The 27,886-nt window shown below is 38.8% G+C and overlaps 1 protein-coding gene and 2 long non-coding RNA genes across 18 annotated transcripts in view; 2 read left to right on the top strand and 1 right to left on the bottom strand.

Annotated features, from left to right (window-relative positions):
• The window catches only part of LOC310899314, a 284,820-nt gene that overhangs the window by 50,358 nt on the left and 206,576 nt on the right, over positions 1 to 27,886 (top strand). The gene's annotated exons all lie outside the window — the stretch shown is intronic.
• LOC310899326 lies at positions 82 to 27,850 on the top strand. Its single transcript, XR_014584209.1, has 3 exons — positions 82 to 2,452; positions 23,377 to 23,493; positions 24,421 to 27,850. It is a non-coding gene; the product is annotated as an uncharacterized lncRNA (long non-coding RNA).
• TACR3 (tachykinin receptor 3) overlaps positions 2,463 to 27,886 on the bottom strand; it is a gene marked incomplete at its 5' end in the record, with an annotated part of 49,684 nt that continues 24,260 nt past the window's right edge. The window contains 2 exons of the mRNA XM_083835557.1: positions 2,463 to 15,894; positions 18,048 to 18,244. Coding sequence (XP_083691683.1) covers positions 15,585 to 15,894; positions 18,048 to 18,244 — 507 coding nt within the window. The 3' untranslated portion in view covers positions 2,463 to 15,584. The remainder of the gene's footprint in view (positions 15,895 to 18,047; positions 18,245 to 27,886) is intronic.

Raw genomic sequence — 27,886 nt, 5'->3', positions numbered from 1 at the left:
CGCCTGAGCGGGGTCATTTTAACCAAGAACATTAAGACTCAACATACTGCACCAGCTTTTAAGGGGAAAGGTATTGACTTTAATAAATTGATCTTAACTTTTGTTCTTAATTTACTGAGGCCAAAGATTGTTGTTACATCAGGAAGAGGGCAGGTGTTCTTGTAGTTAGGTATCTAACTACTGGGTTATGTCTTGGAGTACCTACTTACGTGACCAAATACCTGTACAGGAACATGCATAATATACATGCGTAACTAGATTTTGAGTTAAAGCTTTCTTGAAAACATGGAAAGGTTTAAATCTCTGCAATTCCTCACGGTCATTTTATGCTTTTCTAACCTTCCTTGTGATTTGATCTGTATGTTTTGTGTTCTTTTAGTTGCCTTGTAACTGTAAGGTGTTCTGGTGCATAATATTCTGTGAAGAGAAATTATTTGGCCTTTGTTTAGTTGTGAAATGATGCCCTGGCTTGGATCGTGAACACTAGCAATCACAAGAGAATAGGTGAGGCTGAACAAGTAGCTTTCTCTGATGCTCATTAGACTGAGAAGTATGTCCCAGATACAGGGATGTTAACTAATACCTCTTGGTTCATAAGGGAAGTGGCTGCTGTACTACTTGTTCTTGTAGTGACAGTGTGTGCGCATTTTGCAAGAAACCTGCCCCAGAGTAATTTTCAGTGATACTTTTGTTAGAGAGCCTTTCTCTTTTGTGCCTGTGATTCATCCCTTTCAGTACCTGAGTTGCTCAGAGAATGTGCATTACGTTGTTCGGCTTCTCTGCGTTTCAGGTTTAGATTAAGATAGCTTTCTGCCTCGTCTTCTGCAATATAATGGTTTCAATTACATGTACTTAAAAGTTTCTGATTTTTAAAGGTGGCATTGTTTGGTGAGCTGCTCAAATGCCTTTAGGTACAGACACAGGTATGGGGCATCGTGTTTTTTTGTTTCTTTTCTATCAGTGGTCTTGTGAGAGAAAGGTGGGATGAATTCTTGATTGAAATAAAACTAACATGCAGATTTGCAGTCTGTTCTTACACTGCATTGTGCAGGATTGATGGAAATACGTACCTGTTAAGTTACTCATAAGTACTGGCTGGACTAAGGAGTAGAACTGTACAAAATCTTCCTGAATTTTTCCATTAATTATAAAAAAAATACACTAAGCGTATCTCAGATGTTATTATTTAGTACCTGGTTATGCAAAAATCAATGTGATTTTTTTCCAGCTTAGTCAATCCCCTTCCTGTTCCTCCTAGTGCAGGCTTCCCTGCACACAGTATTCCCTTCGAAGTTGGTCTAATTCTCACTCTCCTAATTAACTTGAAATTACTGATTTTCTTAATGGCCGTGAAGTGTTGCTTCAAAAATAATAATCCAGTGTTTCAGAAGCTCATCCTTTCTGTCCCAGAAAAGGTAACAGCATTCATCTTTATGAGCAATCTGAGCACTGGCTTTCAGTGAATATTTAATTAAGTTAAATCAATTTCTCTTGCTGTCTCTAGAATGATGTACTTTATTTTCATGAGGCTTTCATGGCTGTCTGATGAGGCAAGTGGAAAAGACTCCCTTCTTTCAGACAGGAGTCCTTTTCCAGTCTGGCACGTTGGATAGGTTGTTTCTCTTTCTTGGTGCTGCTTTATCAAGTGTAGTCGCTTTCTTTCCCTCCTCTAAAACTGAATGTTCCAGTTAAACGATGGTCATTCAGGCAAGCTGTATTTTAGGCTTTCCATTTAGAGACTTTCGCAGAGGAGCAATTGTGTGGATAAAAATAAGTAAAGGTTCCTTGAATCCGTTTTCTGACACATGCATCTGAGGCCTGTTTCACAGAGGTTAAAGCAAGTATCTTATGACTCTCCTCCAGTCTATATCCAAGTCATTGAAGTAATAGCTTCCTTCTGGAGCATTTGGAAAATATCTCCATGGGCAAAAAATAGACTGATCTGACGTGTTTTCCTTTTCATCTCTTTTTTTTTTTTTTTCCGTAATGTCACAGCTTATACGCCTTTAAGATCTAGGGTGGGTAGTGTTGAATGCCTTGGCAAGATGCTCAACTACTTTACAAGTATCTCCCTTGACTTTGACAGGAATCAGAGCTTCTCAACACTTCAAAGAATGAAGCTCTTCTGTAGTGTGAGAAGACCTTCCTTGGTGTGAACTGAGTGACTCAAATACAGAAGGGAAGATGACGTTTTGTTTTAGACCTGTTGTTTCAGCCCTTGGTTTCTCAGCTGAGGAGGTGCTAATGAGTGCCAACTGTAATGGAGAGGATTTCTGTGTAAGTTCAGCTGTAGTAGGTCCACATCATTCAACCCATTAAACTGTCCTCCTATGTCAGCTGTGGTATCAGGGGTATTTTGAGAAGCTCTGTATCTTCTTGATAGTGTCAAGTGACATCCTGGACTGAAAACTGTAGATCAGTTACAGAACACTGCTAGTGAATATCTTTTAGGGTAAGTAGAAAAGCAGATCTCTTGGGTGTTGGTACATTCAGCTTTTTGGATGATTTTGTCTTAGTGATTCTGCCTATTACATGTTCTTGCTTTTATGCACCTAGGAAGCAGAAATTGTATTTTTGCAATATAAGGATTGTGGCTGTATTACCTCACAGTCAGGATTCCTGTGCATGATGCTAGCATTAGTATGCGCTGAAGTATAAACATCAGTTAGCTGTAGAATAAAAATCACTTGAGAAAGATCTCTGTTAATAAGATAAACAAATGCATTAAAAGCTAGTAGTTCTAAGGGACTTAGGCAGGATGAAACAAAGACAAAATTGTTCTTGCAGTTTAAATACTGCATCAACAGAGATCATCGAGCATAAACCATCAAAGGCCAGACTGGATGAAGGGCTTAGATGGAAGTAAGTATAAATAACTAAAATAAATCATTTACAGATTGAAAAAGATAAAGAAAAAATGACATTTAATGCTGCCTTTCAAATGGCATGGAGCCACTGCAACGCAGTGACGCCACCCGGGGTCCTACAGCCAGGTGTGTGTGTTGCTGCCATGCAAGTTACTCTGGGGCTGTTGGCGCAGAACGAATTGTATGGTTCTGGACTAAAGCTTTTATTTCCTACCACGCATCTATCTTGGATCTAATATATACTATACGACCTGCTCGTTCAGGCAAATCAGGTGGAATTTCAGATAGTGAAAGCTGGTATGGAATTGCTCAGGCAAGAGCTATTGCAAAGGCAAAGGAAACGAATGGGGTTTTCCACTTCAGTTTGATGAGGACTTCAGGAGTCTTTGGTCACAGAGGCGAATGAAATAATAAAATAATAAGAGTTGTCAATAAAAGTTTTTTGATAAAGAATTGTGGTTAATGGACAAATCTGAGGTCATGTTTACTGCATTTTAGTCTTATTTGTGTTAAAATGAATCCTGCAGGCCCAGCAGAGATTGGATTCCCTTTGTACTAAACCTGAGAAAAATACCTTCCAATCTTTTAATCTGGTTTTAGTCACGCTTAGAAGAAACTTGTTTTTATCCTGAAATTTTAAAGCCTAACGGAAAGATTTAGAACAAAAGATGGTAAAAGGGGCATAACTTGCTGAGTATAGTGTCTGAATAAGCTAAGACTTATGTCTCTTTTACCGCATTGCTCACTCAAAATAGCAGATGGAAAATAAAGCCAAGTTCATCAGGCGTGTTCTTTGTCAAAAATTATTCATAGAAAGATATGGAACCTATTTTAACAGACGTCAGAATATCATTACATGTCCATTTTTTACTATGCCATTTTGTTTGGTAACTTTTTGTATTTACAGCATCTTGGATGCCTATTTTTTAGTACATATGTGTGAAGTTAGTAAGGTATTCAAATCCATAGCTGTAAATTCTGAATGGTATGGGAATGCCTGAAAGCCATAAAGCTGCAAGGCAAATGTATCAAATTTATTTATATGGTACTGACTATTAAATAGTTTAGAAATACTTCCATAAACCTGTGACTTGAAAAAGTTTTCAGCAGCCTTCAACAAGAAGTGTCCGGAGGTGAGTATTCAATTCCATCTGTAATGCACATTGTATTTCTAAAATGTCACAAGGTTTAGAGAACAGACTCTGTTACATTTCTGATAATTCTAAGATTTCTCTGCAAACAGCAACTGTTGCAAATCAGAAAAGCCTTTCCTCTTGCATTCAGCAGATTAAATTATTTAAATAGTTTAGAGGAAATACCTAAACTCTCATTAACAATTGGAAGCTAGCAATGCTTTCATGTTTAATCTTTTTTTTTGTTCTCTTTCAGAAAATCTTCTGTCACCTATAGCTATATATTTTTAACAAATACTCAGTTTCTGTGTAAATGAGTGCCTTAGGAGCAAAGCTAAGAAAAATAATGCTTTATGCTCTCTTGTTTGTACCTGAATGAATACAAATGAAATTCTGTAATGAAAATATCCGTATAATTTCTGTTGAGGAGCAGATGTGCTCAGTTATGTAAGAGTGAACCCTGAATAATTTAATCAACTTTCTTGCATGCAATTGAAAGGAATACAGTATTTGGTCCCCTCTTGCAGATCATCTTGTGAGTTCAGTGTTAACCTTGCAAGAGGAGAAGAGGAATTGTGCCTTTTCCCCCCTGAGAGAACCAGGAGACATTTTGAAAGCCTTGTCCAATCAAGTTGACTAATTTTATTAGCTAACCTATTTTCTGACTGTCATTTCTTGTATTGTACACTTTCTTCTGCTGCATGTGAAGCATGCAGCACAGTAGGTCTTGCTCCATGGCAAGAACTTATGCTGCTAGTGTAAGAGAAATAAGTACAATGTTTATATATTATGATTATAAAATAATATTTATTTTCTCATACTGCTATCTCTGAGGTGAAACGTCAATTCCCTAATACAGTTTTCAGTGTTTTGTTTTCCCAGTGCCTTTTGCAGGCACACAGTTTGATATGTAAAAAGAAGTATCTCTGTTAAGCATTTTGGGGGTTCCTATTGGTTTTCCATATTAGAAGGATGCAGACAAGTTTGTACTTTGATAGTATTAGGCTGCAAATGACTGAGGGGGTGGGAGGGGGAAGCTTTATTGGAATTTGTAGGAAGACAAGTTAAAAGGCCATTTTTTTTTCTGCCTATTTCCAGTAAAAGCTTTTATGGTGTGCTCATTGAGGAAAATGCTGAGCTTTAAAAATGTACACTTAACGATTTCTATAGCTTAGGGAGTGAATGCTTTCTCTCAGGATAAGCAAGATTAATACCCTTTTTTTCTATTTTTTTCTACCCCTTTCCCCACTTTTTTTCCTTTTCTTAAAAGGCTTTGAAATAACAAAAAGTCCCATTTAAGACATTTATATTAATTGTTTAAGGGTACAATGTACTTTTGGGAGAAACATTGTACAGGTGCATAACTGCAATCACCAGCTGCTGTTTGCTGCTTTGCAATGAATAACTTTCTTTGTTTATTGAGTACCAAAGCGTCTCCTGCAAATCTCATCTTTAAGATCATGAAAAAAGCTCAGTTATCTCATGCCCATCTGCAGTTTCTTACAGAGGTGGAGGAAGAGCTGGAGACTAATATTTCTCAGTTATAGCAGCCTAACTGTAAAACACTCTTCTTGTGGAGGTCACTAATTCAGTAGGGCCGTTTTCAGGCTGCCTTACAAATACAGCCTTCATCTAAGAGCCATTGAGAAGAGCAAGAAAGGAAAAAAAGTGGGGAAGGTGGAATTTACATTATAAGGACAGAAACACAAAATTGATGGCTCTAACACAATTTGATCTACTGGAGAAAAACAGGAGAATTCAGATGTTTGCAAGGGATTGAATTTCATCACTTTCTTACACTACAGTACTTCAGCTTTTATGAAGCACTCAGCCAAGCTGTGGAAGAACAGAGCAAAATGCACCCTTGATTGTTAATACCATGGTAAAGTCTGACCCACTGCATCAATTACTTGTGATAACAAGCTCATTACATATGATAATTTAATTTGCGTGCATAGTCCTGGGTTTTTAAAAGCACCCAGCTGCTGCTCAGCTGTTACAAGTGTCAGCTGCTCTCAAGGTAGCGATGCCACTTGTTTGGGGATTAGCTGGTTTGTAAAAGCTAATCCCAGCATCGATGGCAAAATTCTGTGCATTTCTCTTCAGTGTGATTAAAAGTAAACCCAGAAGAGAGAGCGGGAGAAGCTTCCTATTCAGGAAGGATCTATAGGGATGCTATACAGCATCAAAAAAAAAAAAAAAAAAAGAGAACATCTTGAGAATCGTTAGCAGTACTACAGCTGAGGGCACCATCTAGAGTAATTTGATTGCTTGCTCTCTGCCAGGGAGACCCAAGTTTGAGGTTCAGCTGTGGGGCAGAGCTTGGCTTCATGAATGGGCATCAGGCACGTGTGTGATGCACACGCAGCAGTGTGCGGGCTTCTCACCTAAGAGAAGCATTTGAATCACTACCTTTGGTGTTCCCCAACCCCAGTACACATCTCTCCATTGTTTGCCAGAGGCAGCTCCTTCCAAAATTTCAAATCCATGGCCGGCAGGCAAAGAATAGCTTCTTATTCCAGTCCGTTCCCTTTCCTTTAGCTCTACCCTCATCTTCAGGCAGCAGCCTTGCAGAGTTAACAGCTATGCCGTGTGCTGCGCCTCCTCAGCAAGTTAAATTAGTGTTTGACTTTAATTCCTAATGGCTCTGGCAGTGATTGGAAAGACAAAAATAATGTTAACAGTGCTTTGTCAATTAAAACCTCAAGACCTGTCCTAATATACCCAGAAACACATGGCAGCCTGTGTAAGACGAAATTAATTCAATTTCTGTACTCAATTACCCCTAAAGCCAAGGGCTCCTGGGTACTCTGGTGCATGACCTGCAAGCTCCTTTATCTCTTCCTCAGAGGCCTCAAAAGAATTAAGGCTCTTCTGTAGCAATTAATCCCCAAGCCAGATTTATCCAGTAGAATAGGAACATACATTTTGGGCTGAAGATCATATTACATTGATTAGGAAAATAGTGACCTAGATCCCTTCAAAGCCATACATGAAAATGGAGTGATTAGTACACTTTCCTCATTCATACCAACCTCTGACATGTCCCCATGGTTTTCCATTGAAACAGTCATCTGCCAGTGGGAGAGGGAAGAGAGTATTAGCATTTAACTATTTGGTTGTCCAGCATCTCCTTTCTTAACTCCCTTAACTCACTGGGTGTTTATTGTACCTTGAAAATTCATGCAAGGATCTTAGCTCTGTGAATGGGCCCCGGAGCTGCCATTCAGAGGCCAAGGTGTATTGGGAGATTTCAAGTCCTTTTCCATTAACAGATTTTCTATTTCATAGATTTTGTTCAAGATCCTTCTTTCCTGGCATGTGCCTTATCTATTCTCTTCCAAACAGCTTCTGTGTAACACATACCCTGGTGTATCACTGTGACAGCTAAGGCAAATGGAGTTGCTTGGTGAAAAGCGGTTAGGACCTCTTCTCCTGCCTCGTTCAGGTCTCTAGGTCCACACTGAGGTGAGAGCTGCCTGTGTCAGAGCTTGTAGAGGCTCAGCCGTGCTGGGAAGTGATGGTTTGCATCACAGCTGCCTCCTGGTCTTGGGGCCAGACTTCTGTGTGTAGAAACAAGAGTAGGGTGCCCAAAGATTTTGTTATGGCAGGAAGATGGGAGGTGGGTAGGGTAAGTGTGGAGTTTTGCCATCTCCTTTGGAATAGGAGAAATATAAATTATATATATATATACTTATTTATATAAATACATATAGTAAGTATATTTAATTTATGTATTTATATATATTTCAGATAAATTTAAAATTTAAATTTAAATTATAAATGATATTGTATAAATTTCAAGTGTAAATGTAATAGTTTAATTATAACTTCTGTTTTGGACCATAAGTGCCATTTCATTTGCTGGCTTTCATTGTATTAAGCCCTTCACCACTCGGGCTTTCCATTCATGCTTATGGGCGTATCCTCAGAAAGGGAAGAAATTATAACTTATTTTGGTGTTTCCACTAGTTCTTGTATATCCTCTAGTAGCTGGGTAATCTCTACTCTAAGGCTCATCACTTTTGGCACGTACTTACAGCAAGCTTCTGAAAGGAAAACAATAAATGAGTGCATATAGCTAGGTTATGGTGCAGATTAGTTTAATCCTCCTGAGCTGCTTACACCTTGCATAGAGCTGTAACGAGCAGACTTCCAGTTGATCCCCCCACTGTACTGGGTGACATAATGTCGTCTGGGAGTGGGAGCTGGCCAGGTATGTAAGTTAGCCAGATCTCTTCCTTGCATGCTGCTTTCTGCAGAAACTGGCACAACATAATCATGTTAGCTGAGCAGGACAGACAGCTTTGCTACAGACACTTGATTAAAGTTAAGTTCCTAATCAGCTAACCCTATACTTGAGAATAGAGGCCGTGGGTGCTCAGGCTGTTTAAAGTTGATCTACCTTAAATGATACGTAGCAGAAATGCATTAGAACCTTTTATAGGCTCCTGGATTTGTTTGGTAATATATATTTTTTTCTTCAATTGTTCATGCTATTTTATTTTTAAAACACATTTATTTTGAAAATGTTTCTTGTATGCTACGATACTTGCAGGCTGTTGTTTCTAAGCTGTTTGAACTATTCTTTTTTTTCTTTTAATGTTCATCATGGGTGGTTTATTGCACAATATAGACATGGAAAAATGCTTCTGATATGAACTTCCAGACTTATTATGATGTATGCCAAAATTCAGAACATTCTGTGCTTTGTGAATTCAGCATTCAAATAACACAGCTCATAAGAGCTAGGGCAATTGTTTTTCTATATTTGCAAAAATATTAGTGGAACTCTGAGTTGACAAATTCTGCTTATCAGTATAATTTATTTATAACTGCTAAATCTGGGCTCTGGATATGGACAGTTGTGTTAGATGTCTGGCATACTGAAATAAGATTTTGTCAGGGAAATGAATTTCTATTCAGTTGCTTTTTTTTTCTCCAGATTTTTACAAGGGTGAGATATAGTTCAACAAAATAGTCTCTTCAGTTGATACTCAGTGAATAATTTTCTATGCTGTTTACTTAAACATTATTAAACAAGTGTTACCAACTGTCAACCTTTTATAACAGAAGAGAGAATTATTGATTTTGAATTATTTTACCTTGTCTTTGGCTACTTTGAGTGATAGACACTGTTTTCCAAAGACTAAATACATTATGGATGATTTCTACCCAATTAGTTTTTCAACCTTTCAGGGCCAAAGAGTCAAGCTTCACATACGTATACTTTATCTGTTTGGCAGTATTTCTGAATTTCTGTACAAGATATAGAAGGTGCTAGTGCAATTAGTCCGTGATATTGCAGAATAGGTCACCAAGCTGTAAAACTAAATTTACAAGGGATGTCTGTTTAAAACTATTTACCTTACTAACAGTTCTGAACTTTCATTTACAGTCCCAATGGGGAACTGTTGTCTTGTTTGAGATGTGAAGCAGCTGTATCTCTTCCTTGTACAACGTTAAGCACCTGCGGATGGCACTGAGGCCTATAGCCACATGATCATGAGTATACCACAGGCTTCATGTTTTTAGGTGTGGTTTGTTGTGCTGACAATGACTGAAAAGTCAAGTGCACAACATCCTCTGACTCCTCTATAGTTTCTTTGGATAAGGCTATGCTGTCTTTCTGTGATGCTGTTGTGGTTTAACCCGGCCGGCAGCTAAACACCACACAGCCGTTCGCTCACCCTCCCCCCTCCCTCGCTGGGATGGGGGAGAGAAACAGGAAAGTGAAGCCGGTGAGTTGAGATAAAGACAGTTTATTGAGACAGGAAAATAATAATAACAATAATAATAATGATGATAATAGTACTACTAATGATAATGTGTACGAAACAAGTGATGCACAATGCAATTGCTCACCACCCGCTGACCGATGCCCAGCCTATCCCCGAGCAGCCGGCCCCCCACCCCGGCCAGCCACCCCTATATATTGTTTAGCATGACGCCAGATGGTATGGAATACCCCTTTGGCCAGTTTGGGTCAGCTGTCCTGGGTCTGTCCCCTCCCAGCTCCTGCTGCACCCCCAGCCTGCTCGCTGGCAGGACAGAGCGAGAAGCCGAAAAGTCCTTGGCCTGGTGTAAGCACTGCTCTGCAACAATTAAAACATCAGCGTGTTATCAGCGCTCTTCTCATCCTAATCCAAAACATAGCACCCTACCAGCTACTAGGAGGGAAATTAACTCTGTCCTAACTGAAACCAGGACAGATGCTTGTGAGGAAGTGCTAAGAGTATGTTTGATCAGTGGCACCAGACAAACTGTTTTGAGTGCTGAGCTCATTTGTGGTGGGGGAACATCTGGAGTCTCCTGAGACCACCCAAAGTTGCCAGAAGGCAGAGCACTCTGACCACACTATGTGAGGGACAGAGCGAGCCGGGTTAAGTTTTGTATGAAATGGAGGTTACCTCAAAGAAGAGGCAGTCCCCTCACTGCTCACAGTTTTCGCCTCAGGAGCAGACAAAAAGGGAATAGGAACAGAGACCTTAGGTTAATATGGGAAAACTATTGAGGAACCAAAAGATCTGGTGGAAAAAGAGAGAGTTTTAAAAGCCTGCCATGAGGAGAAATATCTGTTTTATGTGACAGAAGTTCACAATAATTGGATATAACTATACCCAAGGCTTTCCCTGGTTATTCACGTTGTTCAGCCAAGAAGCTATTCAGCTGTGTTTGAAAAGGAGAGTTTGAAGGTTTCACTTGTTATTTTCGGCTTGTGACATTCACCTGGCGACCACGCTGCTGTGATCCTCTTTATATGAACCTTACTGAGCTCAGGATGACCTGGAGGCGGTGAAAGAGGAAGTATTTCACTGAGGGAGAAGTCTGTGAGTAGGCATTGTGTGAGAGACATTTGCTAAAATGGTACTAGGGAGAAATGTTTGGAAGTGTTTTGAGAGCATGGCAGATGGTTACACTGATTTTTCCTTAGTATACACTGGGATAATAACTGCTTTGTAATGTGGGGGTAGCTACATAAACCGTGTGTGTGTATGTGGATCTGCATATTGGAAATGGTCTGGCCTTGGCAGCATGGACAAGTTTACCCAGAGTAATTTGTTAGTTCGGTAATTTTGAGGTAAATTTTAGCCCTCACAGAGCTTGATGTTAGCATGTCTGCACTATCTCTCGTATCTAAGCGTGTCTGCTGCTAGCTCTGAGGTGTCTTTACATCCTACTAGTACGAGGAGGATTGCATGCCTAGCAAGCTATGAATAGTAGTTTTGGACTACTGTCACGTAGTCCAAACTACTCTTCATAGCTTGCTAGGCATGCGGTGTGTCCATGTGACTGATGTCGGTGTCCGTGTTATTTTGCATCACCAGTACTGTAGTGAAAAACTTAGTGCTGGGAAACTCTCAGAAATAATGATTCTAGAGGCTATGTTACAGAGCACACGTAACAGGCAGGTTAGGTATCTGTAAATGTAACCATTTGCTTTGGGAAATCTGATTCCAGCTGTATCTGATATGTACGCTTCAGCGTTATAGGTAGGAGAGAGGCTGGCATACTGTATAAAGAGCAATCCACTTAGGCAGTAACTGTATTCCATGTGATGTATGAACCCATCTGAAACAATCTGAATTTAAATACCCACAGCAACTGCTCATGGACTGATAAAGAATTATCCTTGACTGGACTCAACAAATCATTTTGAATAATGAAAATAGAATCACTTAAATCCTCGTGAACAGGAAAAGACTTCAATTGAACTGAAGGCATTCATTAATACCAGGAGCTCACTCAACATTTGTAAACAGTGGTGTATCCTAGGCAATCTCCTGCCTCTTCCATAGCAATGTGTGGAGGTACTCATTAATAAACAGCATGTAGTAATTGGGGCTCTACATGTAAATCTCACCTTGAACTGAAGGAAATAGAACAGCAGATTTAAATTTTTACCTGAGCTGTTGCAACTTCAAAAATATTGAAATAAATGCTTACACACTATACTTCACGCAGAGATGAGTTGGTCAGGTTTTGACATTTATGTCAGTGAAATAAGAGGTTCTTGTTCACTGCTGCCACTGAAAATCACCAGTAGTAAAGGAGAAATATCCATGTTCTAAACAGATATGAATGTTTTCACCTAGACTTGAAAATGACAGCTTTTGAAACTTGAGTTTTGGTCCCTTTCTCTATGCTAGTTCCCCTGGTATATCATTTTGGAAAACGCATATTAGTAGTGGTCAATGAGCTTCCTCAACAGACAGAGCTATGAAATATAAATATGCTGCAAATAGCTCATGTGTCCAGTTCTGCCAGTGCATCCTAATATTGGTAATAAAACTTAAGTGGTCTGGGAGGGCAGCTATCAAGGGATTCCTGCCAAGCAGTTACTGGCAGCAATCTCCCGAATGCATCCTGTATGAGTACTCAGAGCATACTTCGAGTTCAGTTTTCCTCTCAACATCATGCTTTTATATGCAAGACTTGAGACAAAGACACAATAAATCTCTTTTCATGAAATGAGGTTTCAAGGTTTGTGTTTAAATTTAGTCATGTTTAGCTTTTAATCACAAGCATAGTCAATGTCAAAGGAATGACAGAGAAAAGTGATATTGAAGATAACGTTTCTGGAGATGTAAAAGCGAAACCTGTCCCATAGCAGGGGAGCTTCCCTGGAAATGGCAGGTCAGGTGCCAGTGAAATTTTCTCACCAGACAAATATTTTAGAGGCAGACTCCAGAAGGAGCCTGGGATGAAGCAGTAAGAACTTTTTTGCATGAGAAAGATTAATGTCTTAGAAGATCTTTGAGATGAGAAGAACGTTCCTGATGCTCTTGAATTTTAGCTGCTTCTGGAGTATTATTATGCCCTTCCCAGGAGGAAGCTAGCTCTGTATCTGTTTTCCTTATTTTACCTCTCAACGAAAGAGGAACATGGATTGGAGCCTGCAGCACAGGTACAAGACTGCTACAGGGCTGTACCAGTGGTCATGCGAGGCATGTGCACTGTGTGTAGGTGGCTGTTTTGAGCGGTCTGACTCACACAAACTGAAGATGACCTGATATCTTCCACCCTCAGTGAGGGGTGTCAGGAGGCCTGTAATGAATTTAGTAGGGAGCAGGACACTTGCTGAAAATGTTTGTTCAGAAACGGTCATTAAAATGCAGTCTGCTGTAGGTCACAGCTTTTGCTGTGCTACAGGTTTATCTGTGTAATCCTTTTTGGCTTTTGAGACTGGGCTGAGATCTGGGTTAGCACCACGTGTCGTTGCAATGTTTTGTTATGAAAAATGCTGTGATGGTGAGCACAGATTCCTTCATTTGTTGAGTACAGGAGTAACATGTAACTTCAGAGGAGAGCTACAGGAATGCTGAGGCTGGGCTTGGACATCCCCACCCCACCAATGTATAGAGAGATTATCGAGAGATTACTTGTTCAACAGGTCATATCCTAAATCACTTAGTAACGGTGAGACTGCTTCACTCATTTAAAAAACAAAAAAAGGTGTGAGGAAGCTGCCATTTCTGCCTCAATATATATCAATCAAGGATAATTAAAGTAACGAGTATGATGTTTTGTACACAAATTAAGATCACTACAGTCATAGTGTTCAAACTTACATTCGTATATAGATTTTATCAACACTGATTTTATAATAACCACATTTAGAAAAGACAGTTTATTTAACAATTACAAATTTTCTGTACGTATGTTGCTTAAAAGTTGTGTGTAAGCAGCCAGAAGACTTCATGACATATGCAGGTAATATATCACCGCCAGGTTAATATGCTTATGTTCATTTTTGTGTGTGGCGGTCCTGAACCTCCTCAGCTGAGATTGTAAACACCTATGAAGATTTTATATCCTTAAAATAGAGTATTTCAGGGAAAAAATAAATAAGAATGACTTTCATAGGTACTGCATAATATTTACTGTTGGCTTTTTTTTTTTTTTTTGAAAATAAGGTGGGTGTGCAACTATGGCATGAGGGAAATTGATAATGGAGTTGTTTTTTTTTTTTTTTCTTTTTAATGAACAGTCAGGAGAGCCATTAATGAACAGAATTTTTTGCTTCAGTGGATTTTAGATCAGGTCTTGGGTAGGAAAAGTGAGAGTCTGGAATTGTGCTGCACTTCATGTAACAGAGCAGACTGCTCTATGACCAGGTTCTTTCAGTTGTTCTGGATGCGAGGGTTTACTGTTTTAATACCGAATGTACTTATCTGAGGATATTTGATGTTACATGGGATTTTGTTTTAGCCTAGTGATACAGCAATGCACTGAAATCACAATACAAGTTACACTTAGCAGAATATAGGAATTGCACTGTACAGGTGAATCACAGTACAAACGTGACTCCAATGACTGGTCTCTATAATATGCTCACCACCACGATGCTGGGCAGCCGTAGTTGCTGGGAAGGGATACGTATGTGGGTTGAAGCCAGCTCAGCTTGGCCCATACCAACTCCCACCTTGCTGGTCTGGCTGACTCAGGAAGACATTCATTCACACTTAAGTTTTGATTCACTGAAATCAAACATTTGCACGAACAGTTGACCCGTGAAGTGATGAAGCCAGTCGATCCACCCAACTGATGCGGCCATTGATCTAAAACAGAGGCCTCCCTCTGGTCTCCTTTGGGTTAAGTTCAGCTTTGTTTGCAACAGCCGTGGTCAGTCACCCCCTAAATTCCTGATGGAGGTGTGTCAGTGAAACACCACGTCTACTGCAGAGAAGACAGTTCATGGGCACAGTTTATTTTTTTTATCTGTTAGCCGAACATTCAGTTTAAAGTCTTTTGGGGGAATTTATCACCTTTCCAACCTTTTCTGACCTTTGTAAATCCCAAAGCTCCTGTTAGGGTTGCTGGAGGAAGATCTTACCCTTGGCACTAAAATACAAAGCTATGGGACATTTACCTAAGCAATTCATCCTCCTGGAAGTATGTGTTTGATCAGAATCTAACGTTCAGTAAGATAGGAGCTTTTGTAGAATTTAACATAGCCTTAGAGATTTTCTTCTTCCTTTGAAAAACAAAGCAAAACATTTCACAAATATTTGAAAAAAATTTTGTTAGACAGAGCTGAACTTCATTCATACGAACTTCATCTTATCCAGTTGCATGGGGGTGAGGCGAAATGATAAACCAATAGAATAGGTTTGGGGTTCATTACATCTTCATTGTAAAGAAAAAAGTTTAAATCAGGTCTTACGTAACTTTGTTATTGTCAAATCAATGCACTCAATGGAAAACCTCATACAATTCAATAAGTGAAGGAGGCTGTTATATATCAGTAAATGAAACAGAAATGCCACAGGTCAGACACAGCTGAAACAATGTTTTTTTATGCTATTGGCTTGTTTCAGACAATGTTTAGATTGCAAACAATGCTGTGTATAAGGTGTGACTGTGCTTTTGGACTGATGGATACGTATGTCTTCAAGTTCTTCTTTCTCTCCAAAGCACAAACATAAAGTGATGCCTAAAAGTCTCATGATATTTATAGCTATGCTTCGTCGGCTGAATTGTGACTGTTTTCTGGTGATACAATTATCTAGTTCCGAGGTGGGAGAGCATTGCCTCTCGCCCATCTAGCGCTGCCCTTCCAGCAAGTGTCACCCTGAAATGCTTAGGAATAATCATCCGCTGATGTGTGCGGAGAGCTGAGGAAACTCGAGGCCGCGGAGATGGTCTTGGAGTTCCTCCGCGAACAGCCATTGAAACTCGCGTCCCTTAGAGCTGCTTTCTTCTTGCGGCTGGCGTGGGAGTTGTCTCCGTCATCGAGCACTACGGTCATGCTGGACTCCATTCGGGACACGGCATAGAGGCTGCTTTGCCGGGTGGGGTGAAACCTGGCCGCCTTGAGCTCCAGCTCGTCGTGGCTGGACACCTCAATGAAGGGGCACCAGCGGAAAGCTCGTTTGAAGCCAGCTCGGAACCTGGGGAGAAAGATATTTGGTGAGAGCCAGCCACAAACCTTCCCCTGAAAACACACACAGCGCTGGCTTGACACAGGGTCGTAGCTAATTACCTTGCCCCTGATCCTGTTTGTGGGGAAGGCAGTCAGAGTTTGCTTGGCTGAAGTCTTATGAGTAGGGGAAAAGTGATAGTGGTAACAGCTCGTTTCTAGTTCTGATTTTTTTTATTTACTTTCCCTGCTTTGTAACGTGGATATTTTCCTGATACTCATTTTCCCTTCACTTGCCCATGTCTAAAAATAAATATACGAATAAATAAATGCCAGCTTTCCTAGCACTGTCTTCACAGAAATTGCTGTGATTTGACTTGTGATGAGACCTGCATCTATGTTTTAGTCTTCTTTCAGCAGAAACTTCGCAGCATCCTTTTTTTCTTAAATAGCACCTCAGCTTCCAGATTCCAGTACCCCTGCTGTTTCCCTCTCTGTCAGAAACACTGGAATGGGAGTAATGTAATGCCTAATAGTTATTCAAACAAAATATTTGGAAAATCGTTCATAATAAAGATCCTAGAAAACTGAGAACTGAATGCAAACAAGATATGAACAGCAAAGAATTTTGGGGCTTTGGCACATTAGTGCTTGCAATACTCATAAATGGGTACTTTTATTAGTTCAGTTCAGAACTGGAGATTTAATATAAGGGCTATTATTATTTTTTTATGTGTATGCCTTTGCAGCATAGAAATTAAATTTATTAGAAAAACAATTCACTGTCTATTTCTTGTAACCTGAAAAAGAACATCTTTTCACCTTGACCTAAAACTTAGTAGGCTTCCTCGTTTCTCTTGCTGCTGTGGGTTTTGCTGCAACGATGCAGCAATGTTGCTTATTGTGTCTGTAAGCTTTTTGGAGCATTGATGACCAGAGATAAAATCTTAGATGAATTTTTCAGTGAAAGCTGACTGATCTTACCGAACTAACTACCTTTCCTTCTCGGTTTTTAGAGGCTAATAAATTCATTAAACTGATTAAAAACTATTCTTCTTTCATACTTTGCCACAGAAATGCCATATGATGACAAATGAGCACGTAGCTTGCTATTCAGCATTCCTCTGTTTAGATGCAGTCTAAATATAGAAAAAGTAGAACGATAAAGAAAGAGCCTCTAATGGAAAGAAGCTTAGTGTAGGAAGATGTAAAACCCAAACATCTTTAGACTGTATTATTTTTTCATCTCATTTTCTATGTTCTTCCTTGTTCAGGGCTTGTTTTTTCTTCCTCTTGAAATAATGTTATCTCTATTTAGATACATAAGTAATATCCTAATTAGCCTGGAAGATAAGGCTGGGCTATTATAACCCTGTCTTATACCAGATCCAGCAGAGGTAACAATATTGCATGAATTGTCCTGACTCCCAGCAACAGGCTATATTTTCCTGCTATGTGAAAAGGAAGCAGACACTCAGGCTTCTTGATTTCAATATGAAACTTGATTATAAGAAAACTCTCACCATTATGTCATTATTGTATTGAATTCTGAACCAGGTGACCTTTAATGAGCTTCAAAATTAGGAATATTTCTGTTGATTTCTATTAAAGAATCCAGACGTTTAATGTTGCAGTGTATGAGTGTCAAAATATACTTAAGCCACATGAACAGTGTTAATTTCTTTAATGAGTAACATCTTCTGTAGCTGCCATAAAAACATGACCTCAGAAATTAGTAGAAATATAATGGTTAGGTATAAAATACACAGTAAATAGCATTTTGTTATATCCTTCCAGCATTGCAAAATAAAATTATGGCTACAGTTAGTGAACAAACAGATTGCACTGTATATCACTAATAACTGTCTTTAATTCCTTACTTTGCGATGTTTTTGCAAGCCAAAAAATAGGACACTTCTATAGATGTCAAATTTTGCAATTGGAAACAGGAAGGGTTGGTCTCTGAATACTGAATTTTATTCTGAAATTTTAAGTAGACCAAAGTATTTGCTGGAAATGTGCATTTGGTTCTGTGTATTCATGTCAAGTACAAACCTAAAGGATTTTTTTTTCTTCCCACTCATTCAAAAGTATCCAAGTGAAAAAATTGTCTTTTATCAGATTTAAACCATTTACTTTCTCATTGAAAACATACCCACCAACTGATTCGTAACTAGCTCTTACCTCTTATTAAGGCAGCAGTAGATAATGGGATTGTACATGGTAGAGCTCATGGCAAGCCAAAAACTGGCCAAATAGATTTGCTGAATGTATTTCCACCGATTTAATTGTTGATAGATCCCAGTAACTATGAAGTAAGTGTGGTAGGGCAGCCAACAGATGGCAAATGTCAACACAACCACAATCATCATTTTTACCACCTGAAAAAGGAAATGATAATGCTGTTTAATAATATATATATTTTTTATTTTTATTACGACTAGTATTTAATGCCCATTAATTCTGGTATTTGGTCATTGAAGTTAGTCACAGCAAATGTGAGCATGCCTTTGTATCATTTTCCTTTTAAACTGACTTTTCTAATTTTTTTTTTAAATTGGATTGAATCCTCTTTTTGCTAATTAAAATAATATGAAAAGCTTCTTTAACATATCTATGCTGATTCTTACAATAAGTATTTGCTTACTTGTATTTGGCTATCTAAATATTATTTTATTCCATGATTAGGTGTCTAGAAAAAGGTTAGAATGCCTTTCATTTGGACACCATACGGTGGCCTTTATTGACCCTGCTGGCTTTTTGTGTTGCGGTCCACAAGCATATTTCTTGTTCCCAATTAGTAGATGTGATTTGAGTAAACACTAGGTTGTAGGAAATGAGCAACTGCAACATCCTCTTTAATTTTAGAGGCTAACAGTTTCCTTGGCTGTTGTTCCTAATGTGTTGTTTTCTGCAGGCAACATAACATCCGTTAGCTTCCATAGCTTCCATTAAGCACACAAGAAGAGAAGTTGAGTCACGTGGAGTTTTCACTACTCCTTTCTGCCTTCAGCTATGAGAACTGCTAGCCTGGCTACCATTTTCAACACAAGAAGTCACACAACAGATTTTTATTCTGTGGGTAAAATGAAACCAGACATGATGGGTCTGTGCTGGGCGTATGTTTGTTCGTTTGTACTGTGAATACTGAAGAATAACAGGGTTTGCTATCAACAGTTCCCTTCATTTCTCTGTACAAGGTGCTGATTTTTCTGTTGTTAATAGTTTTGCCAGAAAAAAAAGAGACCTGAAATTTCCTATGCCTATGTGTCTTAGGCTAATATTTTTAGAAAATTTCAGCTAATTTAGCTAAATAATTTTACATATGAGTGTCATGGCACTATCCTTAATTCTCACCTTGTTGGAAACAAAGCAATTTTTCGTTTAACATCTGGCACCAATTTATGAGTTTACCGGTAGGCTGGGACTGTATTGTACAAGATGAGAATGCATGTTATTGCAGATAAATACATATCGATCATCACTTAAAAATACAAAAGGTACCTTCATCCATTCATACAACATTAATAGTTGGTTCTTCTAAGGCACTTTTCAACAGTTAACTGTAAATCATTGCAGAAGGAAGATGAGTATTATTATAAGGGAAGGCAACACACCAAAACGTAGTGTCACATACACCTGCTCTGAATGTGCATCTGTATGTCTGTATCTAGGCACATATAGATGTATATGGAACCATGTGTGAAGGTAAAGACGGATTTTTTTTTTTTAGGGGGGAGGAGGAACCTGATTTGACATTTCTGCACTGAATTTTATATCTGAAACGATGCCAAAAATATACTGTCAGATCACAGTCTTACAACATTAAATGGGATGCCTTTTCTACTCCCTTGGATTTCCCACATTCTTCTGCTAGGGATTTACACCTGCGCCTTGCATTGTACAGGTAGAAGACTTAACTCCAGAGTTTCACCGCTGTCCTTAAGCTCTCTGCCCCCTGATTTACAGGTGCACTTTACTTGTCGCTGTGCTTTTCTGTCTGGTTGGAGTCATTAGTATTACTTCAGTGCTGTCCAGGAATTCTGTAATTTCAGAACAGCTGAAAATTGAATTACTTGCCTTCACATTTAATTAGCAAATCTTGCAGTACCAGCTGTGCATGTGAAATTATTCTTAGAATTATTTATCATCAGAAAATCATAGGTACAAAATGGATGGTTTTGAGGCCTGATTTTTGTCTCAAGTTCTTTTTCTTAAAACACAACAAAACAAACCAAAAACAACATGAACAAAGCAAAACAACACATATCACACTCATCTTTTTTAGCAGTGAAAACAAAAAAAAATGTTGTTTTTTGTCTGGAAATTTGTGCTTAAATACTAAGTCATTATCAAGCACAACTTTCTAAAGCAAATAGTTAAAACAGACAAGCAAAAGATGATTTGAGATGGCCATTAGGGTTTGATTTCATTTGTGAACACAAGTCACTGAAATGACGGACAGTAAAGCTCATTACATTCTGAATGGTTCAGTTTTGCAACTGTTCTTAATAAATAACAAAAATTACCTAAAAAGTAGCATTTCCCTCTCAGATCAGTCTATATCAATTTGAGTTTCACTGATCTGAGGGATGATATACTGACATATGTATGTTTAGGGGAGGACATGCAGTGGAATTTCCTCATTAATGTGTAAGGTATTTTTTCCTAGAAGAAAAAGGTACTCATTTTTTCATGCAAAAAAAGGACATTTAAGAAAAGTCTTTCCTTTAATGTCAAGTATAAGTTGCCATTATTTTGATTATTTATAGTATAGTGCCCTCATTGGCACATTGCCTAAGGAGATGGTGATAAGTGAGATGTTGCAAGGCTGCAGCATCTGTGCCATATAATTGTTGGAAACACAGGGAAGTTACAGTTGAATTTGAAGTCAACCACAAAAGTTGTAAGAGAAATCAAAAAGCAGTGCTTCGTCCTCATTCATGGGCTAAGAATGCTTATGGGTTGGCAGAAATGTTGGAGAAGAGCAAGAGGAATCTGAAAAGGAGGGAGATTATTCCCAACTTCTTTTAGAGACAGGCGTTCCCACTGTGCAAGGCTGCACCTTACAGTTTATAGCTGTGGTTCCTGTCCATCCCCTTGTTCTTTCCAAAGAGTTCAAGTTCCATTTTTGATGCCATCAGTGCTATGAACAGGGACTGCCTTCCAGGTCTGTAAGCCCAGGGCACCTTGATTTCACTTGGTACGAGTCCTGATGAACGAGCGCCAGTAAACAGTTAAGCTCAATTAATTAGGGCGCAAAGAAAATAAATGAAATGGGCCGAGTATGAATTTGCTGCAGAAGCTTGATTGTCTTTGTACTGTGTTGATTCACTAAAAAAATCTCTGATGAACCTTTGCAAGTTCAACTGCAGAGTATGAAAGAAAGCCGTACCTTTTTTGTTGTTGTTGTTTGGAGTATTTAGGCCTGTGGTTCTGGCAATACAAAGTTCTTTTATTTCATTTCTTTTGAATATGCCTGTTCTCCTTTTTCTATTTCCTGAGATATCACCTCTTTTTCAATTGCTTTCTCCCTTGTTCTGTGTTGCATAGAATTCAATAATAAGTTTGCTTTTGTGCATTAGGGAACATCACTACAGTAAGCAAACCAGAAAGTGACCAAATTCAGTTGTTAGAGCCTAGCTCTGCTCCTGGCCCCATTTTACAACGGAGTTTACCGAAATGTGTGATCCTAATGGGTGTCTCCAACCTGTGTCCCAGCGGCACCGAGTTCCCCTGATGCTCTCTTCGACCTCCCCTTGTGTACTCTGTGCAGCGTGGCTGGAGGAAAGGGAGGATCTTGCTGTCCCAGGACTTCTCCTTTCCGTTAAAATTAATTGTATTGAGTCCCTCAGCAGTTGTGCAACCTCTGGGGAATTCCTGAGGCTAGATTTGGAATCTGATGGCAAATCAAAGTATTATATATTTTGATTTTCATTGACATGTTCTGCTGATGTTGCTCTACTTCTGCCTGTGTCAAAGAAAAGCTACGTCTATAAAAAAAATTATGTTCTTTGCAGCGTTGCCTGCTCATTTAAATCCTTCCCTTCTGAATTAGAAGCATTATTTCATTAATAAACGTGTGTAATGAGACAAAATGTATTTAAAAGAACAAAGAAGACATAAGTTTATTGGAGTTGGAGTTTGTGGGTTTGCCTGTGTTTTGAAACATCTGAAGCAGTACAAGTGAAAAAGAGCTAACAGATTCTATTACACCAAGAAACAGCAGCAGATGCAGATCTTTTTTTTTTTTCCTCCTAGCTAGAAAAATGAGTCTGAATTAGATGCAACAGCTCTTGCAAGATTAGGAATAAAAGATACTTTTCTGAGAGGCTCAAATGCTGCTGGGGGGTGGCCATAGCAATTCACTTTGCAAAACATTGATTTGTTGTCAATGCCTAAAACTTAGGCCAGGTCATCATCTCCTTTTCGATCTGCTTTGCAACTCCTTATTGCCTTTCTAAGTCATTTTTGATATTGTTGCATCTACAAGGTCATGGATTTGGCTTCAGATTTCATTTGCATCAGTTTCAGGTGCTGTAATGGCATTGATTTCAGAACTTTTACTCCTTTTTACTTTATGCAGAAGTAAATGAGCAGAGAAAATAATTTAACTACCCAAACCATGTAAGAATTTCCTCATTTACCCGCTCATGGATATTATTTATCCATGAATACAACTTAAACATAGCTCAAGACAATCTCCGGGAGCAATAATGTGTTCCTATTTCTGCTCTGTGCTCTTTTGGAAGATGTAAAACACCAAGCTAACATTATGCTAAGAATTTCCCCTTAGGTGTTAGCTTGCAAACAGTAAATCCTCTTCCCAATCCTGGGGACATACATAGCACTTGTGCACTAAGCACCAGAGAAGAAGCAACACCATTACATCCTTTGCTTCTCCACAACACTTAGCTGGAGTAAGATACCCATCTTTTGCAAGAAAATTAAGTAACTACTAATTCAAAGGTAACTACTGGCTTTAGGATAGAGATTGGACTGTTTTCTGAGATACAAGTGCTGTGGATTTTCATATATTTTTTACAAGCTCAGGTATTTTCTGTGCTCTTTTAGAAAGGGTAGATTCTTAATATCTGAAGTAGATGCAGATTCAGGAGAAAAAAAACAGCGAGCTTAAAAGTGCAGGAAGTCTTTCAATCAGATAATGCACATGTCAATTCTAGTGCTCCACAAATAATTTTCTTCTTCTGACTTATACTTCCCATCCATTTTTTTTTCTCAGTTACTTGAAATAAAGCAACTACTTTTCATTTCAGTTAGCATAATCCCATGCTGCAGACTGAATTCACAATCACTTGCTTTGTTATTTAAGCTGTAAAGTTGAAAAAGATTGTCTGTTCTTGTATGAAGTAGCTTTGAATCAGATTGCTGTCTTACAGATGCTAAAATGTTATTTTTTTCTGACATTCTGACATTCTTCATGGATGGTCTTAGCTACTGCTATTTTTATTTGTACTTTTCTTATGCTGCATGTCTCTCTACTTTTCTTCAGGATGGTTCTTCTGAATTTTGTTAAATGAATTTCCTAAAGAATTTTTTTGAGGCACGGCATTGAAGGTCTGCGCGTACAGTACACAGAGAATACAGAGCAGAGAGAACGGTTCATAAGGTGCACTTTAAGTTCTTTCCATTTTTCATTGTTTGAGTTAAACTCCTGAGGTGGCCAGGGATCATTGTCCTGCTCTTCAGCATGGAGGAGCATAAGGAGTTTATGTTCTTGAGGAAATGACTCAGAGTGGCTGCTGTGGAACTGGCATTGCCGAACATGATTATCCAACTAGTGCTGAAAAAAGTGAAAAAAAAATGGGCTCGTGCTTATGCATTTTAAATTCAAACTATCGCTCATTTTACAACAGCTTTCTTCTGTAAATATGACCTGGAACAAGTGACAGGGGACACTTCAATTTTGTTTCTCCAAGCAGAGATGAGATTTGGTGCAGGGGAAACAAAATATTTGTATCTTTGTTTTCCCAGTAGGAATAGTTGGTTCTTAAGTCTACTTTCTGCTGCGTTTCTGAAAATGTTCTGGGACCTTTAATCCTCACCGGAAGGCTCTCCCAGAACCTTGCCACTGTCCTAGGACTCACTTGAATTTTCCATATCAAACTGCAGAAGGATTGGTACATGTGAATTTCCTCTCTTTGAAACAAGACCTTGTACTGAACAGTGCAATAATAAACAAATAAGGCAATGCTGAATTACACTAATTAATTATGCACAAGCATCCCTATATTTTGTGTGCTTTATGTGGGCTCCTGTCAATGCAAGTGGTCTGTAGAACCTAAAATAAGATGAATACCCCTGGTTATCTTCAAAATACGAGCACAGGCTCTTATGTTGTACGGAAAGCCTACAGTCTTTTGGATTACTTTATTTTCAGTTCATTCACTTAGGGGAATTAAATAAGTGATTTATATAAACCATTTAATGTTTACCATATCTCTGTATAATTTTGGCATAGAACATAATGGGAAAGAATGCATATTATTTAATATATGGTTAAAGAAAACTTTTTTCTTCTCTTTTCTGTTGCTAGGACTAAAATTGTGTTGCAAGAAGATGAAAGGAATTGTTCCTGGACAGTAGTTACTTAAAACACATGGCAAAACTCTGTTCAGAAAAAAAAAAAAAAATAGTTATTTTATTGCCATCGTAATCAGGTATTTGCAATGGCAGTAGCATTTTAGCATTTTCCCTTTCAAAAGTCAAAGCAAAAGTGTTCATTATCACCTATGAAATAAACCAACCAAAATTAATAATGTCCCCCCAAAGCTTATTTTAATTTAAATTGAGTTAAAAAGAAATTTATTGTCAGTGATGTCTGAGGTTTATATTTTGCAGTTGATGCACTTAGTTTGTTTTTATCATTCCACAAACAACTGCACAAGGTTATGAATTTATTAGGAGAAGTAGATTTGCCTCTAACAGAAAGTTTTGGAAATATTTGGTCAGTAAAAAGGCCAATTATGCTTGCAACAACATATCAGGAATGTCACTGTCCTGACAGCATCTGCTACTTCTGCTTTCACACCGGCATTTTAGCATTAAGGTACCAACGACTTGGCCATGATGCACAGGTTGGGTAGCCCTGTGGAACAAGGGATAAGCCAACCCAGGGCAGGGTGGCTGAAACAGTTTCCTAGGAAACCTACTCCAAAGCCAGCTGAAATCAAAGAAACTCCTTCCACCTCCCCCAGACAAGGAATAATGGCATGAAGGTGCTTTGAATGGGTTGTACGCAGTGTTTGCAGTACAGAGGCTTCTCAAGCATGAAGTGCTTGAGTTAAAGGGTTAAATTTGTTGGGTGAAGGTGCCAATAGACATAACACACAGACCCCTCTGTCTATAGGCTATGATATTCTTCTGCTTCTAAAAACCCCATTTGGAGGATAGCAGCTTCTCCACAGTTTGGCTCCTGCCACCGTTCGTTTGTTATGACCCTGGGCTGTTTCGTCTGGTTTTCCCTCAGTAAGTTTGTGCTGTAGCAGGAGTTTGGTGAGCTCTCTTCCTCTAAGTCTTAAGAAGGTAATTACACAGCCTTCTGCTTTAACTCAGAAAAAGATGCGCTGAAATTGTTTTATTTTAAAGGAATGGCAACACGTAATGAACAGTAATGAGAGAAGTTATAAATGCAGTGCTGGATCTGCAGTTCTTCTGGCCTGGGTGTGCAGCTCTCGGCACTGCGGTGCTTCAAAACGACTGATCTGTGGCAGGCCTCCTGGACTCTTCACCACACAGGTGCAGAGCACCAATCCAGGAAGCTCAACAGACTCAAAACTCAGGCTGAAATTAATTTGTTTCTGATTTCCCTCCAGGAAAGGCTTTCTTGTGAGCTCTGTGTTCTCTGCAGGGCTATGCATGTGGTCACAGTTTATTATATTTTACAGGGGAGCTCAGATTGGATGCAGGGTAACTGCAGATTGGATGGGCCACATTCAGGGGCAGTAAAAGACCTTTTGAGGTTTTCAAGGTGTGAGTGAGTAGTCTTGCATGGTTTGTGCTACTAGTGGAATTGGCCTAACTCTGTAATTTCTAGTCTTGCTCCAGATGCTTATTGGTCTTACCGCCTCTATTCATCTTTAGTATAGTCGTATATGTGGCTTTCCAAAATTTACAGTGCAAGGTTTTTGCTTCAGATTTTGACTTAGAAGGTGAGAATTTTGGAAATACTATTTTAGGAGGTGTTGTTCCTCAAAATGACATCTTGAGTCACTAAGGAGAAAAACCATTATGTAATGTATGTGGCAGTCATCTGATTAGAAGACTGTAGCACGATGCTGGTATGACACATAATTCTATGGATTCCTTCTCTGGGAAATAAATTACCAATTTTAGTGTATTTACACAAACTGTATACGTATTTGTTGGCTGTGGTCTATCTCTCAGAGAAATCCTGGCATTTAATTCAGACAATACAGAAGTTCAGAAAACTAAAACAGCGGGTGGATGGAGAGAGAAGGACCAGCTGTAATTAAAAAAAAAAAAAAGCACTATGGAAGATATTTTAAGGTATTACTATTCAAATTTACTTCTAGTCTTGAAAACACTATGAAAACTCAGTAAGAGCTGCAAAAACAACTGGTACAAGGGAGCAGAAAGAGATGACAACCAGAGTTTATACAAATGTAAGAAAGAGAGGTCTCTTCGTCATAAATGAAAAGGTCTAAGGTGTGAAATGCGTGTAAACAGTCTGGTGTATTCACCACCTTTAGAGGTGTTAGAGGGGAAAATCATAACTGGACTTGAAACAAAGAAACCTTTACCAGATTTCAGGTTCATTCCACTTGGCTTACGCTTGCTCTTTAGATCTGAAATTGCTCCTGAGAATTCCTTCTTCTTGGGTTGTTTATTTCTTTTCTTTTAGCAAAAAATGTGCCAATGTCAAAGGCAAACACAGATAAAACTGATTTTTAAAACTCACCATGTTCTCAGTGACACACATTCACAATCTACAGACTGATTTTGTTTTTAGAGTACTTTCACTCCAAAGTCTAAGATACACCCAGGAAGTGTGACTCAGTGACTCAAACTTCAGGCAAGACTGACTTAGGAGTAGGAAATCATAAATTTAGGCTAGTTTTACAACAGGGAAAACAGTGAGAGATTCAGAGACAATCACTATAGAAACTTCTAGTTCAGTTCAGTTGCTTGTGTTTTTTGTAGAAGAAAGGCCGTGGATGAACATAAGAGGTGGTATTTTTGTCTCACCTTAAACTGCCTAAAGAGATGCACGTTTACGTATAAGGACTGGAACTATTAAAAAGTATCTTTTTTTTTTTTCTGGTTGTTGAGTTACAGCAAAGCAGTGGAATGCATAGAATTGCTGCTAGCTGGGTAAATCATCTTCCAACCTGTTATTAGTTAGCCTTTTTGCTTTTTGAATGTGCTGAACAATACTTGCTAAATTTTTGAATGGCTGCACTGAAGCATGGTCACGGCATTCCGCCATCATGAAGCTTTGGCCTAAATGGTGCCTGCCAATAGTGTATTAGTATTTCCAATAAATTATAGTTTATCTGTGGCTATATGAAATTTCAGATACTCAGGCGATATAGTAATCCACACAGTGTAAGCCACGGTGCTATGTCTGTTAGGTCAGTGAGACCACCTGCTGATAAAATAGTTTAATTCTTCAGCTTCCTCTTCTCTTATTTCTGTTCTAACATACCCCTCTCTGTTTTTCTCCATTTTACGTTCATTATCAAACTCTGCAAAGCCAAAGAGTAGACCCATTTACAGAAGAGGACTACTGATGGACCAAAAAATTACACAGGCACTTATTTTTGGCCTGAGGCGTATAGTATTTGTAACAAATTGAATTTCTGCACCTCATTACACCATGATGGGATGGATAGGTTGTTTCACTCATCGTAACTTCTTGGAGACTGAAATGCTGATTCTCATACTGGGAGAAGCTAGGAGAATATGGATTGCTTAAATAACTGGGAAGATATTAAACTTACCATGTCTTTATACAGTCACCTGGGACAGCAATTATCGTC

The sequence above is a fragment of the Anser anser genome (assembly GCF_964211835.1).
Source record: "Anser anser genome assembly, chromosome: 4".
In the NCBI taxonomy this organism is placed as follows: Eukaryota; Metazoa; Chordata; class Aves; order Anseriformes; family Anatidae; genus Anser; species Anser anser.
Note: the sequence above shows the minus strand (reverse complement) of the source record. Positions and strands in the feature narration are given on the sequence as shown.